Genomic DNA, 19076 nt, shown 5'->3' on the forward strand with positions numbered 1-19076 from the left:
GGCAGGCGCCTAGACCGCTGCTGCCAAGGGTAAAGGCATGGCTGAGCTGCTCCGTGGCCCCAAGCCCACGTCTGCCAGCGTATTGCTGTGGCTTTTAGCACAGAGGACGAGCTCGTCTGAGAGCTCAGTGGAGCGGTCTGCTCTGGCGGCAGGAGACTGCTGTCTGCGCAGGACGGGATGTGAAAGCAAGCCATGATCCTACAGAAAGTTCCCGTCTGCCTTCCCCTGGGTGTCAGTGGAAGCACAACAAAAGTTGCGGGAGCCAACTTCAAACTATCCAGCAGAGGTGTCTCTCGAGTCTCGACACAACTCGGGATAGCTCTCGCTATTAAAAGTGTTGGGGGTGGGGGGCGGAGGTGGCGTAGAGCTGGGGCAGAGATACCTACAGAAATAGACCAGTGCAGCTATGGACATGGGCCTCCTGGCAGAACTGTATTTTACAGTGTGTGAAGAGCAACTCGAGGTTCTGCCATAAATATTTCTGCAGAAGGAAGGGCTGTTTCGCATTCGTAGGTCCCCTGTGTATCCTCATTTCCTTCTCTGGTGCTGCTGCTTTTGTCGTGCTTCTCAACTCGAGGGCATGTTCACATCAAATGTATTCTTTCCTACCTTCCATTATGTCTTATGTGGATTTTTACAAACTGCTTGGTTCAACAGACTGTAAGCATCCTGGTAGTACTGCTGCAAACACAACTGCTGCATGGTTTTTCTCCCCTTTCCCTTCCTCCCCCTAAGAGAAGTATGTGCGGCAACTTTCTGTTCTTTAAATGAAGAACAACTTTTGTGTACAAAAGTACACAAATGGTGCTATGCGTTTACTTTAAAAGCAAGCAATGAAGGAAATCTGTCTTACAGTGCAGCAGGAGATAAAGAGATCTGTGGAGAGAATTTAATTTGTTTCTTTGGTTCTAGGCTCTGAAAAAGGTCCATCTCCTGGATGTTGTAGCTCTACTGCAGTTAACTCCCACTGTACCCGAGGACCAAAGAATCTTCATTCCAGAATTGTTGTAAATCTTTAAGTAACTCAGGCTCAAACTTCGGAGATAAAGAACCAATTCCTCAAAAATTAGTAGTGCAGAAAGCCAGGAGATAATGAGGACAAATTTGACATTTTGGTGGTGGCATTTGTTTGTTTTAACAGCAACAGCATTATGCTGTGTTCTTTACCTGTTGGCATAAGAACAAGCAGCTTATACCCAGGTATATGGGATTTCTCTAGTTCAAATCAAAATGAGAGATGAATAGGAGAAACCAAGTCATCATTTGGAGTCTACCTTGGAAAGGAAGTAAAAAGTGCTTGGAAAGAAGATAAAAAAATATGTGGGAGCTTTGTATGAATTTGGCAGTCACTTAGGGAAGAACTTGAGGATCACTGAAACTGGGGACGGGAGTAGGTGACACTGCAGATGCACTTTCTATCAAGGTGACTGCAGTAGGCTGCAGATCTCTTCTCAATATACTGGTAAGCTTAGGAAAGTAATCTCACACTTTTGTTTCAGCTTCCACTAGCTGTCTTCCACATGTGACCAAATCTAACATGGGGGCACTACAATGTTGTCCCTAAAATGAGGAACAGAAAGAGCTGCGCCTCATCAGCAGTATACTTGAATCTATGGCATCTGACCAGCAAACATAAAGACTACCTACAGCTTTTGAAAACCACTTAGAGTAGCTGCGTTTGAGGCACCTAGAAATGGACACACAGCTCTCCAGTTTGATTTACTGGGTATACCCCCTCTACTGTAACAGACACAACTACTTTGGGTTCCAGATGAAATAATAGCATGGCAACAGTACTGAATACTGTAGGGAAGTTGAAAATGAAAGTGATTTAATTTTATCTTCTAGATCGTCCATCTAGACTCCCTAGCTTTGCTGCATTCAGGTTCTTCCCATCTTTATTGCTACATTGCCCATTTGAAGGAGGTGAGAGGGGTGTTTAATGATGCACTGCTTATTTTCTTCAGGATAAGCACCCGTACTTTGTGTCTCATTTAAGAGGCCAAAAATGGAATGGATCACAGATCTGAAAGCTTGAGTAGTTGCTGAATCAGTATATTAAACTACCCAAATGCAGGCAAAACATGGCTACCAGCATAGTAGATCTGGATCTGATGTCCAAGAGGAGGATTATCCAAAAACACAGATCTTTGCAAGGTGTGGGACACACCATGATAGGAAACGAAGCTGCTCTTGAGGCCTTGAATGTACTAGTAGGCTCCAGGTGCCTTGACTAGCTTTACCTGGGGTTTCCATCTGTGCACCCACTGTTCCTTAGCCAAGCTTTATCTATGCTCAGCTCTGGGAACTATGCCATAGGTCTGTATCTAGTCCTAAATTGACTTCAGCCCTGACTCCATTACAAGGTCTTTGTCTGACAGCGACTGGACTGTCAGTGGAACCTCTTGCAACCCTTGCTCTGCTCGCCTGCTTAGATGCTGTGGGACTATACCACAGTTTGTGAGGTTACTGACAGCTGTGGTCAACCTAAGCTTCTAGGTAGCCTTTCCTTGTCGAGTAGCCCCACTCTTGCTGGTTTGTTACAAGCATGCCAGTTGTCTGCTGCCTTCCTACTCGGCCTTGATGTAGACTGTACTTGCAGTGATTGATGAAGCAACATGACTCCCTGTCAGCTTCTTGGAGGCTCAGCACAGATTCTCTGCCTCTGCGATAGTTTTAGAGCAAGTTTGAGGGCATTATCACCTGTCTGAATCAGTTCTTATTATGTGCTGTCACCACTCAAGTTCTTCAACTCCTGCATCTGGCCCAAGATGCACAATTGAGGGCTGATAAACCGAACCATGTGGGTTAGAAAAGAAAGGAGCCACACTTGAATGGAAACTTTTGAGCTGCTTTCTTATAAAGAAAGCATGGATATTTAGACCCTTGTTTTGTATCTTCTAATGTCTCAGTGTTATGGCTGCAAAATGATCAGGAGAATCAGCTTTTCCTGTTTTGTCCTTTGATTTTACAGCAAGTTCTTACAGGCTACAGTTAGTATTTCTAGTATTTCTGCGTTAACAGAAATAACACTTGTAAGACACTCTGATACCCTTCTTTATTGTTGGTTGTGTAGAGTTCAGTTTAGCCTTCCTCTTGAAAATAGGCTAGCTCTTTTTTAACATATGCTGCTTTTGGGTGTTTGCTTTCCTTTAATTTCAGCAAAATTACAGCTGTCTCTTAGTTCTGATGTACTGTCTCGTTTCTTCTGGCAAAATTCCAGAAAAGGAAGCCTTGAGGACAGAGATCTACCGTCCTTCCAGCCTTTGCATGGATCTCACCCAGTCTGTAAGGGGACAGAGCCTTTCAATCCAGATCAAAATTTCCCGTATTCCTTTTGGCTCACGGCTTTATTAAGTCTTCATCATTTGGTAACCTCCATAAAAGTGAACTCTCCCAGATACATGAATATTCTGTTGGTTTCTCTGCTGAGTTTGAAAGGTAGGTACGTGTCTTTTGCTGACCCTGCTTATTGACACCGAGGAGCTGTGAACTCCAAGAGCAGAAAGGAACAGTGCCAGAGATGAGAGTTCATTGTACTAAGTTGGGGGGGGGAGGGGGGGAGACCTGTGTGAGTGTCCCTAAATCAACTGTCCGAAGATTTCATCTGTTCTTCAGCCTGTTGGTTTGTATTCATCACTTTGATAACATCTTAAAACTGTGCTAATGTGGTTTTATTCGTGCTCAGCTGATGGACTAAGTAGACTTCTAGGGCTTGTCTCCTCTGGGGACTACTCCATGGGGTCCGCTGTACTGGTGTAAAGCTGCAGTGGATGCATGCAAGGCACCAAGCTTATGTTTGCAGAGGAGTACTAATACATATCACAAGCAATTTTCTGTTGCTGGGGACTAGGCACTGCCCTTTCTCTGTACAAGCTTAGTTTCAAAACATATTTGTTTTCTGTGTTGGCCAAAAATGCTTTTCCCAAGAGTCAGTCTTTTTTCTCATTAATGAGGTTTTATTTTATTTGTTGTCTGCTCCACACATGGTTCAGAGATCAGGAAAAAAATTGCATGGGACTGAAATAGGTAGGTACATGCATCAGTAATGGACTGTAGTTCATATAAAAATGGCCAAGTATGGGGGCTGCCTGGTTTGCAGAGAAGTAGCTAATTTGGTCCCAGATGGTCACCTGTAGGTAGCAACAACACCCAGTGGGTGAGTGGGACTGTGCTTGCATGAGGTTTTCATGCATAGCACAGAACCGAACGAGATGCTGTCTTCTAGGTGTTTAAAGTGTTTGGCTTGTCTTTCTCCAAGCTTGACTCATTCTGATTACCAGCCATACAGATCTTATGGAAAGCTGTTGGCACCTGTGTTCTGCATTGCTGTTTTGAAGTCAGTTCTTGAAGGCATTTGTTTGCCTTGGAGAGAGTAGCCATGGGAACTTGGTGTACAGGAAGGTGTAGGTTTTGCTTCATAGGTGCAAAAAGTGCTTCTGTACTTTACCAGCCGCTTTTGGCTCCTGCACAGAGGTGAACAGCACCAGGCCTGCACAGTCCTTAAAAGCAGACTGGAGAGGAAGTACTTTGTTATATATGAAAAATAAAAGGAGCCCTTTTCCCGTAATAAGAACCAAACCATCTTTGGCCAGCTCTGACTTCATGGCATCATCTTTGCTATCCTCCTTACCCACATCCTTTCCTTCCCGTGCTTCAAAAACAGGTTATGACCTGCAGGCCATGAGCAGCCAAGTGCAGTGTGCATTGCAGAAGCAGTATCGTGTCAGCTACTCCACAGTAATGTCTGGGGAAGACTCATCCCTGTGAAGGACGTGCAAATAGAAATCTGAATTGGACAGTTAAAACAGATCAACTGACATGCAACAGCTCAATGAGGAAATAAGTAAGTTATTCCCCATTCCACATCAAATTGATTTGTCCAAGCCCACAGGGACTCCAGTGGTGCAGGGGCTATATGTGTTGTAAGGCTAGTCCTGGTGCTTACCCTGGCACAAACATTGGAGGTCTCTGCTGACTGTAAGCTAGCCAACATTATTCCAATTTACAAGAAAGGTGTGAAAACTCAGGAAACTATGGATGTGTTCGTCTAACCTCAGTACCTGGAATAATTATGGAGAAGATCATACCAGGTGCTACTGAAAGGCATTTAAAGAGGCAGTCAGCAGGCACAGTCAACATGGGTTCACAAAGGGAGAGTCCTGTCTAACTAATTTGATATCCTATGATAAAGTCACCCTAGAGGGCAAAGGAAAGGCAGGGGATGTAGTTTTTCTGGATTTTACCAAGGCTTTTGGTACTGTGAGATGAGCAGGTTCACAGTGTGATGAGCAGGTTCACAGTGTGATAGGCGAAGGGCACAGCTCAGAGGTTTGTTGTAAATGGGGCTACGTCTGCCTAGCGACTGGTCACCAGCAGTGTTCCTCAGGGTTCAATTCCAGGGCCAGTTCAATATGTTTATCAATGATCAAGGTGCAGTTGAATCTAACATTAGCAAGTTTGCTGGTGAAATCAAACTGGGAGCTGCTGTTGACTCTCTTGAGGGACAAGAGGCCTTGAAGAGCGATCTGGATAGACTGGAGCATTGGGCAATCATCAATTTAACAAGAAATTTAACAAGAACAAATGCTGGATTCTGCACCTGGGATGAAGTACAGCCTGGGAGAGGAGTGGCTTGCAAGCAGCCCTGCAGAGAGGGTGCTGCTCAGCAACCAGCTCAATCAATATGAGGCAGCAGTGTGCCCTGGCAGCCAAGAGGACAAACTGCATCCTGGAGTGCATCAAATACAGCATAACCAGCCAGTCAAAAGAGGTGATCATTCCACTATACTTAGCATTGGTACAGCCTCACTGAAGAGCATTGTATGCAGTTCTGGGGCCCACAAATTAAGGATGTGAAAGTCTTTGAATGAGTCCAGAGGAGGGCAATAAGGCTGGTGAAGGGGCTGGAAGGCACGTCCTGTGAGGAGCGGCTGAGGACTTTGGGTTTGTCTAGTTTGGAGAAAGAGGCTGAGAAATGACCTCGATTGCTCTCTAGAGCTTCCTGAGGAAGGGGAGAGGGAAGTGCTGCTCTCATCTCCCTGGGATCCAATGACAAGACACATGGCAGTGGTTCAAAGCTGCGTCAGGGGAGGTTCAGACTTGACATTAGGAAACATTGCTGAGAGGGTTGTCAAACAGTGGAACAAGCTGATGCCCCATGCCTGTCTGAGAGACATTTGGACAGTGCCCTTAAAATATGCTTAAATTCTGATCAGCTCTGAAGTGGTCAGGCAGCTGGACTAGATGATCACTGTAGGTCCCTTCCAACTGGGATGATCCTATTTTTAAAATGTACATGTACATGAAGCTTATTCAGTAGGGTTTTGCTAGTGGACTATATTCTGGTCTTCTGTTTGAAATCTCTTTAGAAATAGAAATTTTCAGGATTCCTCACATGCTAGGCTAAATAAACATCCTTTGTATGGCCTGGCATCACCTTTTCCATCAACAACTAAACTGCATATTCGGTTGATAAGCTGGAGGGAAGGGATGCCATCCAGAGGGACCTTGACACACTTGACAGGTGAGCCAATGCCTCCCTCATGAAGTTCAACCAAGCCAAGTGCAAGGTCCTACATGTGTGTCAGGGCAATCCCAGGCAGAACTACAGGTTGGGCAGAGATGAGATTCAGAGCAGCCCTGCGGAGAAGGACTTGGGGGTGTTGGTTGACAAGAAACTGAACATGAGCCAGCTTCAGTGTGCGCTTGCAGCCCAGAAACCAACCGTATCCTGGGCTGCATCAAAAGGAGCGTGACCAGCAGGTCAAAGGTGATCCTACCCCTCTACTCTGCTCTCGTGAGACCTCACTTGGAGTATTGTGTACAGTTCTGGTGTCCTCAACATAAGAAGGACATGGAGCTGTTGGAGCTGTTGGAGCAAGTCCAGAGGAGGCCACGAGGATGATCAGGGGCTGGAGCACCTCCCGTATGAAGACAGGCTGAGAAAGTTGAGGCTGTTCAGCCTGGAGAAGAGAAGCTGCGTGGAGACCTCAGAGCAGCCTTCCAGTATCTGAAGGGGGCTACAAGGATGCTTGGGAGGGACTCTTCATCAGGGACTGTAGTGGTAGGACAAGGGGTAACAGGTTCAAACTTCAACAGGGGAAGTTTAGGTTAGATTTAAGAAGTTCTTTACTGTGAGGCTGGTGAGGCACTGGAGCAGGTTGCCCAAAGCAGTGGTGAATGCTCCATCCCTGACAGTGTTCAAGGCCAGGTGGAACGGAGTCTTGGGTGACATGGTTTAGTGTGTAGTGTCCCTGTCCATGGCAGGGGGGTTGGAACTAGATGATCTTAAGGTCCTTTCCAACCCTAACTATTTTGTGATGGTACACTGGAAGGTACCATTTTTCATCAATTTCAATGAGAGGATAGGGACTACTCAAAAATACTTGTGAAAAGGCCCTTAAGACCTTCAAGTACTCAAAGGATTAATCTGAGTCTATAAAACATGGGAAGAACATTCTCTAGGAGTGGAAGATTTAAACTTTGAAGGGAGCCAAGATTTAAACGTGCATGAAACAATCATCAATCATCTGTGATTAACCAGCCGACTAGAAGCTGTAGAAAGGAGCACCAACAAGCTCATGAGTTCTTGAAAGCAGCCAGATTGTATCCACGTGTGGCTGAAGCCCTTACCTTCTGGCATTCTAATAAACTCTTGATTTCTGACAGTATCTCAGATTCCTCAGGCACCCATGAGTACTCTATGCCAAAAATGCAAGAATGGAAACATTTGAAGTAGGTGGGAGATGTTTCCTAAGGCATTGTGATGCATTATGGAAAGAGATGTAACACCATATATCCAAATCTGTGCCATGGGATCTGGCCACCCAATAAATTGCCTGTTCAGTGCCTGCCATCATGCAACCCATCTCTTCCCTCAGAGTAACATACATGACTAGGTCTTCCCCCACATCAGCAGCATTGTTGAGACCAAGACTGTCTCTCAGTGACAGTTAAGTAAACAACCTCAGTTTACAAGTAAAGCAGAGACTGTGTTTGATTGCCTTGGAAACATGGCACACTAACCTTTTTCCGCTATCCTCTCTCATCCTTCTCCTGCAATTTGATGGCCAAATAGCATTCTTTGCAATACTTGTGTGCCTCACTGTCTGAAACTAACAGGTGGAAGAATTTGATCTCAGTAAACAATTGTTTTGCTGCGGCACAAGAAAAGAGCAAAGTCTGGTTCCCTGAGCAGTCTAACCGTACAGGGAGAACAAGCAAAAGCAGCATGAATTATTTTAGTCAGTCAAGTTAGCAGACCCAATACATGGAGGAAATCTGCTGGGCAAGACCACATGATTTAACATACCCAATTTTCTAAGCATAACTTCATTTAGAAGGCAAAAGAAAAGTCGGTCTCTCACTGTCACGCATGGAAGAGAGGGAAATAGTATCCAGCCTCTAAAAGGAGGAAGGTTGAAGGAGCTTGTGACTGCACACCTGCTAAGGTGGACTGGTAGATACGTGTTACATGTGCAACCTCTATACACATGCATGTGCCCACACACATCTAACTGGTATCTATAGAAATGAATGGCAAGCATGTCTGTGCTTGACACTGCACTGACCTACAAATGAATGTATATATACACATGCACACCCTCAGACCAGATGGAGCATGAACATTTTCGATGTGAACCCGTTCATATGACATCAAATTGTGGAAGCTGCTGCCACTGTCCTACCTGTATACTGAGGTGCATACCACTCCTTTCATGGATATGATCACACCCTCTGTGTGCTCTGTGGGAAATACATTCCAAAGAATGCTGGTTGTGGTGCCACCCTTAAGCATTATTTGCCTGTTTGACTCCAAGTCTTTTTCCCATTTGCACAAACCTCAGATACACTTATTTGACCCCGTCAATCACACAACAGCTCAGAGGTGCTTTTCTGAAAATACACAATATATGCAGTTTATTGTTCAGTTTGGTATGAGGGCCAGGGGTTGTTCAAGCACAGGCTTTTTCCTTAGACATGCATCCCATGGATGACTCGGGGCTGAGAGTCTCTAGTCCTTCACCAGCCGGTAGATGTGATGCTGGGCGCCATGGTCACTAGTTGACACCTCAAAAACATACGCTATGCACAGCAAGGTCTCCTGTGTGTCCCTGTTTGTGACAACCTAGACAGAAGAGAACAAACTGAGATGGCAACTGCTGTTTCTCTGCTTACATATTCCAGCATATTTCATGTAGAGCAAAAAGTCAGTCACAGGCAAAGAACAGGAATGATACACAGTTCAGCCACCACAACGCCCAGTCTGCGCACCGACACACCCAAGCAAAGCACTCTTGCAGCATCAGGACTACAACACAGTGAAGAGACAGGGAGGTGAGCAGAGTCCACTGTGGAGAAAAGAATGCTGTGACCAAACAGTGACTGCAGAAATGGAAGTGGGTCCACTAGGCCCTCTGCTCCCCACCCCCAGTGTTGCAGATTTCAGCAGACAGAAGGTGTTTCACATTAAATCTCTTTTTGCTTTGTTTGTTGGGTATAGAGAAGCCACCTCCTCTGGTACAACCATTCCTGCAAAACCATAAACAGTTCTTCCCCTCCATCTGCTCCTGTGCTTGTCAGTGGTAGACACAGACCATGAGGATTACAGAATATAAATCATTATACAGGAGGTTTATAGGTTTGACTCCATTATGCCTCCCATTCCATACACTGTAGATGTCAGAAGAAGGATGGCTGGCTGTTACACTTGTGCATCCTTTCAGAAGCTCCTTTTTTTTCCATTTCTTCTTCTCTGGTCCCTCAGGAACCTTAGCTTCTCTGAAATGTGACACAGTGTCAGCAGCACGATGATGGAATAGTGTTGTCTAAGTTTCAAAAGCATGCACTGCCTGTATTACATGGCAGGGACAAGCGAAATGATGCACCCAGATCTCCTAGCTCAGCTTTGCCCTGTCATTGCACAACTTTGCACATTCTTGTCATCTGACTTTGTGTCATAGCTAAAGCTTCAAGCAGTCCTCTCCTGCTGGAGGTGGTATATTTTTATCAGCGGCAGCACCAACCAAACTGCAGAAGAAAAACATACCAGATGGAGGCTTGAACTGTACCAAAGCCCAACCACTCTTGTGAAAACAGAAAAAAGGAAAAAAAAAATAGCCATTATCAAACTTGCTTAATAATTTTAGCAGTCTGGTTTTGGTCTATTCTTTTTTCTTTTCTTACTTCACGAGCATATTTTGCATACTTCATGAGCATACTTTGCAGCTGAACTAACTCTTCTCCGTTCTTCTGCAAGCCATTGTGAGTTATACACATCCAGGTATGTTAAAGCACCACAACCTTTTCTGAAAAATGGGCTCAGGAATCCTGGAGGGCTAGATCCAGAGCCATGTGCAAAGCAAGAGCATGCTTGTGAGATTAGGGTATCTAAGCTCTAGAAAAAACATAATTGGACTTGCCTCAGAAGTTCGTAGTGGGGACTGAGGATTACCAGCGTGCCTTACCTAAGTATGACCATTTTTCAGCCACCCAGGAAGAGTGGGGGGTGGAAAATGCTCAGCCTGCTGCTCAGAGAGCAGGACTGCAAGGCCATATTAAAAGCTGTGCCAGCACGCATGAGACATGCCTCTCTGTGACATGGGATAAGGGAAGGACATGAGATTATTCAAATTGTGAAGCTCCAGAGGAAGTACAAATATATGACAACTTTGTTCATAGAATTTATAGCAAGTGCTGGATTGACTGAGGAGCGAAACATGCAGAAAGCAGTTACAGTGTTCCTCAGTGTGCATTACAGCACAGGTCTTCCATCTCTCTGTCACTGCCCCCTTCATGCTTTTGCTTGTCTTAAAAAAGCTCTTAGCATTTACACTCCTCTTTTCTTCCAGATGCTAGAGCTCTTAGTGCAAACATGAAAGAGTAAAGCCTCCTGAAGCTCTGTGAGGTGTATTATTAACCTTGTGTTTTACAGCTGAGGTACCTGAATCACACAGCAGTGAAATGAGTTGCCTGAAGTCCCACAGGATCTCCAGAGAATGGAATGAAGACCACTTGATTTCCATTCTTTCACACAGCCACTAGCATAGCTTCTACTTACCCAACCATAGCTCCTCTGGGCAAAGATCTGTGACGCTTGTTGTAGAGGCAAGCACAGAACTCAGCCCAAGGAAAATCCATCTTTTAAGCTGTCTTTGCCCTCTTCCCAAATTTAGGCTACATCTGAGCCTGGAAAGGCTCTTGCTATAACATAGACACTAATGGAAATCTAATTGCTATAGCCTTGTAGTACTGCCTTACCTAGAGGCTACAGAGGCTTCATGGAGGTGTCGCAGAGCTTCCTGCAACATGGCCTTTTATGTGCTTCCATATTATTTCCTGGATCAGAATGGTCCTGAGGAAGCAACTTCCCCTTCTCACACCCCACCCCAACGTGGTCAGTGAAGAACTCTTCCCATGGCAAAATTATATAGGCACTTAACAGTGCTCTTGTTAGGTTTTTTTTTCACCTGGCAAAAAGGACCACGGCACAGAAAGGACCAACATTTGTCCAATAGTGGAACAAGCATTTCCTTCACTGACTTTTGTATCTTTCTCCTTCCTTTATCTCTCTGCCTCATGAGTTCTCCCTCTCTGGTTTTTTTTCGATCTCTATCTTAACTTGGGTCTCTCAAATTCTTCTGCTGCTTCTCTACATGAGTTACTACCTCTAGAGCTCTATAAATGTTCTTGAGGTGCAATACACATGAGAGATACTAAATTCAATGAGCTGTAAAAGGAAATCTGCTTTGACTCACAACAGTGAACTCCTGCATGGGGTTTACAGGTTTCCAAGCTCCAACGAAAATAGTTGAATGTCCCACCTGTAAAATAGTAAAGTTCTCCAGCACACTGTTCATCATATACTTCTCAGGAAGGTGCTTGAGTTTATGAATGAAGTTTATCATGTATTCGCAGAGAGGGGAACGGTGAATGCGATACGAATAGTGTCCATTTTCATAGCGTGCATACTCTGTCTGCAATGCAAAACATGAAAGGGGCACATGGGGCTAATGATGTCACATTAAGTATCATCAATCACATAAAGGGATTCAGAACAGAAAAATTATAACATCATTTCCAAGTCATTTTACTAACAGTAATGAGCTGATTAATTATTCCTCTACAGTACTTCATGCCAAGGTCAGTCTCATTGAGCCCTCTAACTTCTTTGGCTTGGTCTCTTTTTTCTTTAAAACACTGGGTTCTAGCTTACAAGCTCCCAAGGAGCTGTGAAAGGTAATTAAGGGGAGCAGACCAATTGTTAGCTGTACTATGGTTTGCATCTCTACTGGAAAAATATTAGGTGTGAATAAACAGAAGTTAAAAACTGCTGATTTAGCAAGACCAGAAAGCTCCTAATAATGATGATAATTGTATGATAAGGATGTTTCACAGCTAGAAAGGACTAAAGCCTTACCTGTGAGAGAGAACATTGTATCTCTCTGCCCCTTAGGAGAGTGTCTGGCCAAAGTTACACAGAGGGCTTTTTTTGTTTACATCTTAGATCCTGTATATTTCATCTTCCTTTGAACAGAAACAGAGGCTGGATTCTATCATTTCACAGTGACCCTTAAATGAGTATTACCTTCTTTCACCACAGGAATTTGGTCTCCTTTCCTGTGTACCATGACAACCTTTCTTTGCCTATCTATTCCATGACACAAATACAGAAGCGGACTTCAGGCATGCCTATCCTATGACTGGAGATGGGTCTTGGGGAAGGATGTAGCCCGAACTGACTGCTGGCACAAGAGTACCTGGTGTTCTGCATATAGCTGCTCCTCCTGCATCCAAAGGCTCCTTGAGAAAGAGAGCAGCAGGAAGCAGGTCAGAGCAGCTCTCTTAGCAGCTGAATATGGCACCAGAAATAACTTCTTTCAGTGCCAGATATGTGCATAATTATGCACTGTTACACAGTGCTACAAGTGTACAAGCACTAGGATAAGCTTTGTAAAACCTTAAGACTATAGTCTGTAAATTATTAGTCAATTAATGACGATAGTGTATAAATGATCTGTTTAAAAACACTGATGAGAGCGAGGTCTTACCTATTTGTTTTCACATTTCTGGGCTACAGAACAAGTATCAGGGTTTCCTATAGCTTTTCTTTGCTCCCCAAAAAACCCCAGACAATCACCACAGCTGAGTCTTACATATTCACATATCTTCAGAAACTGAGATTTAAGGAAAAAAAAAATAGCAAACACTGCCAGTGTCCTGAGACAAAGCCACGTTGTGGGCTGGAGCAATCTTACAACTGCACGTCTCAGATATAATAATCTACAGCATCGCTCTCCCTGACAACAAGCACTGGATATTTTGCCTTGAGATATACACAGGATGCAAATACTTGAAGTGACAAAAGAACAGCCAGAGAGAACCTTGCACCCAGGTGTCTGCTCCCTACCTCCACTTTCTCCACCACCTGCTTTCCAAAGGAACACACTTTGGTGGAACAGGTAATGACCATGTTTTCGGGGCTCTCGTATTGGCTGGAAACGCCATAGAAAGATCTGGATTCATCTTCAATATTGGTGTTCAAATCAGCCTGCCAAAACAAAACAAAACAAAAAAAACCCAAACACAAACAAAACAAAACAAAAAAATCATCAACAACCAAGAAAAATAGATGGTTATCAGTAGATGGTTGTGGGGTTTTTTTCACCATTACCTTGCATAGCCAGGATTGTAAGGTATTGGAGTGTCCAAAGCTCCTTAAGCAGACCAACATGCATCAAAAGCAAGCAGGGGAATGTGAAAAGTATACACTAAAATCCAGTTCCTTCTTCAGAAAAATGTTGATGGGGGTCTGCACATGCATTGTGGGAATCTGGTGGAATATCCTCTTAACAATTAAAGCATGTGACAGTCCTTTGCCTTAGCTGGTATCAACCATAACTGGTTACCAGTGTATCGAGGTAATTACCACTATATTTACCAGTATATGGAGGTACTCACTAAGCATGTGAAGAGCAGACAGGAAGGCACTGTAGAGATAGAGCAATGCAACCAAGGGCTAGATTAGGCTGCTTCACTAAGGAGGAAAAATAAGGGCACAGTAACTCCTTTTATAAAGCTTTTCCAGCCTGGATATGTAGGTAAGGGGAATGAGCCAGAGCAGAAAAAAGGAATGTGTGAGCACACACACACATTAGACTCAGAAGCTATGATATGAAGAACATAAGTAGACAGGATGCAATGTAAGGAATGTAGGTTGCTGATGGATCCAGCCCAGTTCCACCTGAATACAAACGCATCTCCATGAGCAGTCACAGTTTTCACATGTGTGTGCCGAAGGCTGGCCAATTGAAGCCTCATGGTGGGACCTAACGCCTAAAAATCCTGGTTGTCTGAAGTTTCCACCAGGGGTCACTCAAAACACGGTTATTTGAAGAAGAGGCGTTCCCTTAAACTCTGGAAACCACGGGTGTGTACGAATGCCCAGCTCAGCTTCCTCGCTTTCAAACCTAAAACGGTGGAGCTTCTCTGCGCTCCACAAGCCCAGCTGCTACCTTACATCCGCAGAAAGGCAATGATCAGGTCCCAAGGAGCGTCAGACTATTTTATTCTTCCTGCTTAACTGAGGGTAATGGGAAACTGAAGAAAGTGTTTTCCTGTTACCGTGGATACAGCATGAACAGGACTGTATTAGATGCTATTGTAGCATGGGTTTCTTAGCCAGTGTCAGTGAAGGGTTTTTATTCAAGATCTAGAGCAACACTTAGGACAAGAAATGCCACACTTGGAAGTGAACCACCTCAACAATGAATCCCTCTTTTCTTTGCCACACAAAATACTTGCCTCTTTGCCACAAGATAATACTGTTAGCTTATTTCTTGTAAGTAGCAATTTCACAAGAAGCTTAAGTCAATCTAGAAAGTTGCTAGTCCAGCCTTCTCCCCATCTGTAGCCACAGAAGCTTGCTGCTGCTTTGTGCCACTGTTAGCAATTGTACGACTCTGGTTAGCCAGATGAGAGAGCTGATCTCAGCCAAAAGAAATCTTTTGGGGGTTTTGGTGAGTTAGTTTTCAGTCAGAAAAGGAAAGCTCACTTGGATCTCCACAAAGGTGCAGGGGCTGGAAGAGGTGAGAACACACACAGAAGTTGAAGGCACAAAGAGTGCCTATTTTGATAGTAACACGTACTCAGGTTGGCTTGAGCCTCTTGGGAAACTGCACCTCAAAGTTGTAGTCTGATAACACCAGGCTGGTCCTGACACCAAGAGAGAGCAGTCTCACTATCCCAGAGCAGTTTGTGCCTCCCCATTCCTCTCCTGTACTGACACAAATGTTTCCCTAGCTGTATTACAAAACTCTCCGATGAATTGCTCAACAAGTCCTCAGCATCAATTCCCTGGCCTGATTCAGAAGCACTTATGTGTGTACAGACAAAGAACATGTGTTGGAAGGATAGGCAACAATAGGGAAAGCAGAAGGCAGGACTACTTTCTAGAGAAGGCTGGGTTTGAGTAACTACAACAGTAAATGCTAGAAGCCGTACTTTGTTGTAATTCCTTTCCAATTAAAAGTTTTGCCCCTAGACAGGTAGGCTGGGCTGTCTCTGTACCATAACACTCACCAGCAGCTCACATCAGACAACAGTGATGCCAAAAGCACTAGCAGAAGAAGCAGCCATGTAATAATCTGCAGTATTTCCATTCAGTCCGGTTCCCATAGCTGCTAACTTGCCAATTCAGGTGTGTGAAGGAGGAGGTAGTAAAGGAAATAAACCATGTCCCCATTTATTTCAGAAAAATCAGTTCTTTCTGCACACTGGGAGATTCCTGCCACTGTGCTATTGTGCACACATATTTCCACGTAGAAAAAAACCTACCGTCTGCATTAGATAAATGATGCCACAGATAAATACCAATAAAATCCAATGACTAGGATTTTTCTTTTTTTAAGTACAAACTCAGAAGCAAAGGAAAGGCAGATTTGGGACAGGTTTTTCATGAAGTCCAATGAGCAATTTATCTCCTGAGGTATCTTCTAGACTAGCAGTTATAGCATTCAGATAATTCTAGTGGAACAAAGATTCAATCTGGGCAAGATGGCAGAATACATCAACACTAGCAGCATCAGGGATGGAAATACAGCTTTCACTCTGCTCACACTGCTTTCAAAGGAGAGCATAACAGCACAGTATTTAAATACATCATCATGAATCACTCTTCAAAATGACTGTGTCATTTTGTATAATTTCTACCAAAAAATCCTTAAGAGTTGGACCATCTTCATCACAGATTATGGATGAAAGAGAGTCCATTTCTCAGACTGGCTTGTCTTCTTCTCTAAGACTCCCCCTGAAGTAGGGGCAGTTCTTCAACCCCTGTATATACGGTTGGCTCTACATGTATAATACATTCATACCAGTTTACATCAGCTGTGTACTTGTCCCTTTATATTTTCCTAAATTTGCCATTTCCTGCATATTATATATTCAAGAGTATCCTCTGATTTATCAGGAGATAAAGCAGCTTATTCTCATGATTTCTTCTCCTCAGAGGGTAGCTTCACAAAACAATATCCAGCTGAATTGGTGCCCGATTTCTCTTAACAATTTCTCCCTTTTTGCCCCCATAGTTTTCTGTCTCCTCACCGAGCTGAAAAAAGATGTGTTAAAATACATCAGTAAAACTATTTGGATTTAAAGCTTCTCTAAAAATCATTTTACATCATTCACATTTGCACAACTGAGGTAGTGCTAACTCTTGCACAAGACTTGGAAACAACAGCAGGAGGAAGATTGGAAGCTTTTACATTGTCATGACCACCTAAATGACTCTAATGCAGTGTTATGCTCTAATGGTTTGCCTACACTGGAGTAGCATATGTGGGCAAATCCAGGCTAGCTTTAACCTGGTAGCACAGGTATTAATAGGAACAAGGCATAGGCATTACACAATAATAATTCAGGTTGCCAAGTGAATTATTTTGGTCCTAGAACCATAGAATGGTTTGGTTTGGAAAGGACCTTAAGATCATCTAGTTCCAACCCCCCTGTGATGGGCAGGGATGCCTCACACTAGAACATGTTGCTCAAGGCTCTGTCCAACCTGGCCTTGAACACCGCCAGGAATGGAGCATTCATGTCATGCTGAAGTCCTTTGCAGTCAAATCTTCCCACTATAGTTAATGCAGCTACTTTGTACCACAAATGTACAAATATTAGAGAGTAGCAATACTACTCTATTCTGGTTTAGGTTTTTACTGAGTTACTGTAATACTCATTTACATGTCAATGCAATAAACGGGATTGTTTATTTGACCCATACTGCAGCAGTCTGAGTAAAGATTAATTCTTTCCCATCTCCATAGACGAAATAACTCGGAGTCCTTCACAGTATTGTTCAGCTATTTCCCTTGGGGATGATAAACACAGTGCATGGACCCAATTCCACTTTTCCAAGGAACTTGTCCCACTGTGTCAAAAGAACAAAGGGTCAAGGCTACACAAGTTTGGTCAGACCACTGCTACGTACACATAGCAGAAGCTAACACTGTAGAACCAGACAAACATGTTCAGGGTGTCACTACTAAAGTTAAGGTTACAGTCCCCTAAAGACCAAAGAACCACTCAGGAGCAGAACTCTAATCTGTTAGCTTTCCCCGCTATGGAGATTATTACCTTGAAGGGAGACAAAGCAGAAAATTGAGGAAGAACACTGTTATCTGCCATAGCCAAATTAACTTGTAAGTGTCAACTGGACACTGAGGTAAATCACTAATGGAAGCAGTTAAACTTCCCAGAATCGCGCCAGGACAAAATCATGCTGCACATCGTGGGGTCTATAATGCTTAAAAGAGCTACTGCTTTTAACTTAACATCTAAAAACGTTACTGCCTCCTTGTCTAGATTCTTATATGCTCCTCACAATACCTATGCCATCAAGACTAGAAACCACATTGCTGCTTTGGGGAAAGGGCTCTTCCTTTCTTCACTTTCAGAGTTTCTTTCTTTAAAAAAAACCTCATGTCAGAGCACACCCAATCCTGGGGTGAGCACCTGAGGTGAGCAGAGAGAGATCTGCTTTACTCTGTCCACTACATTCCATCCCTCAAAGATGCAAGGGAATAATAGTGACTATGACTTAAAGGAAACTCATCTTCCCAGCACTTCATCAAGTAGGAAGGCTAATCTTCACTTTATAGTCTGAGAATACATGAACCTGTTGAATACATAACTGAATGCGATTCTGACCTGGAGACTAGAACTTAGGTGCCTCAGCTCATCACTGGCAAGAACACTGATAACGTTCAGTAACAACTGAGAGAGATAACTCTTTAATACGTTCCTTACCCCAGCCTAGACAGCCAAAGGAGACATAGTTAGGACTTAGGAAAGTCCACAGCCAATGAACTGAGTCACCTTGCCCCCCACGCTCCTACTAGCCACTGCTAGCAACAGGATAGCACTGCAGCAAGGGGCAGCAGCAGCATTCAGATGGTTGGGTGGTGTCCAGCGCTCAAACACAGCTGTTCTCCATCTCTTCAAGGGAGAGGTATATTACAAGCTAAACCTGAGTTGTGAGCCACCAATTGGACCATACTACTTTATGTGACAATAAGGGTTCTTGCTTTCTGCTCAAGAAGTTCTAGATGCAAAAACCTCTGAGTGTTCCCTTATGCATGCTCTACCATGAGAGCAGTCTAATGTGTCTGGGATGCATTTAACTTATTGTGCAAGCTCAGCACAGATTACATACTTGTCTATACCTTGCACATCTCAGAGATCTACATAGTGCATGCAAGAGAGCTGATCTGCTTGTTTTGGGGGAAACAGCTGAGAATTCCTCCTTTCCATGGAAGTAAGCAGAATTTTTAAATACTTACAAGACAAGGTTTCTAGACAGAAGAGAAGGGATTTGTTCAGGGAAGGGTAAGTAACCCTCAACAAGCTAGTACTACCCTTTGGGTTTTTTTAAATCATATTGGTTATCTGAATCTCTTCACAGCTCTGCTGAAAACAGTTCTGCTGTGCTAGAGCGTATCATCACTCAACATCTCAACCCCAACAAAGAAACACAGAAAAGTTGGCATTGTGCACAGTCCTAACCATATAGTAAGCCA

At 43.8% G+C, this 19076-nt stretch overlaps 1 protein-coding gene across 1 annotated transcript in view; it reads right to left on the reverse strand.

The window, feature by feature from the left end:
• Positions 1–8891: 8891 nt before the first annotated feature.
• Positions 8892–19076, reverse strand: part of TEAD4 (TEA domain family member 4) — a 55128-nt gene continuing 44943 nt past the window's right edge. The window contains exons 10-12 of the mRNA XM_010015508.1: positions 13412–13552; positions 11826–11978; positions 8892–9130 (exon numbers count right to left, since the gene is read on the reverse strand). Coding sequence (XP_010013810.1) covers positions 9017–9130; positions 11826–11978; positions 13412–13552 — 408 coding nt within the window. The 3' untranslated portion in view covers positions 8892–9016. The remainder of the gene's footprint in view (positions 9131–11825; positions 11979–13411; positions 13553–19076) is intronic.

This window comes from Nestor notabilis, unplaced genomic scaffold (assembly GCF_000696875.1).
Source record: "Nestor notabilis isolate BGI_N333 unplaced genomic scaffold, ASM69687v1 scaffold10605, whole genome shotgun sequence".
Classification (NCBI taxonomy): Eukaryota; Metazoa; Chordata; class Aves; order Psittaciformes; family Psittacidae; genus Nestor; species Nestor notabilis.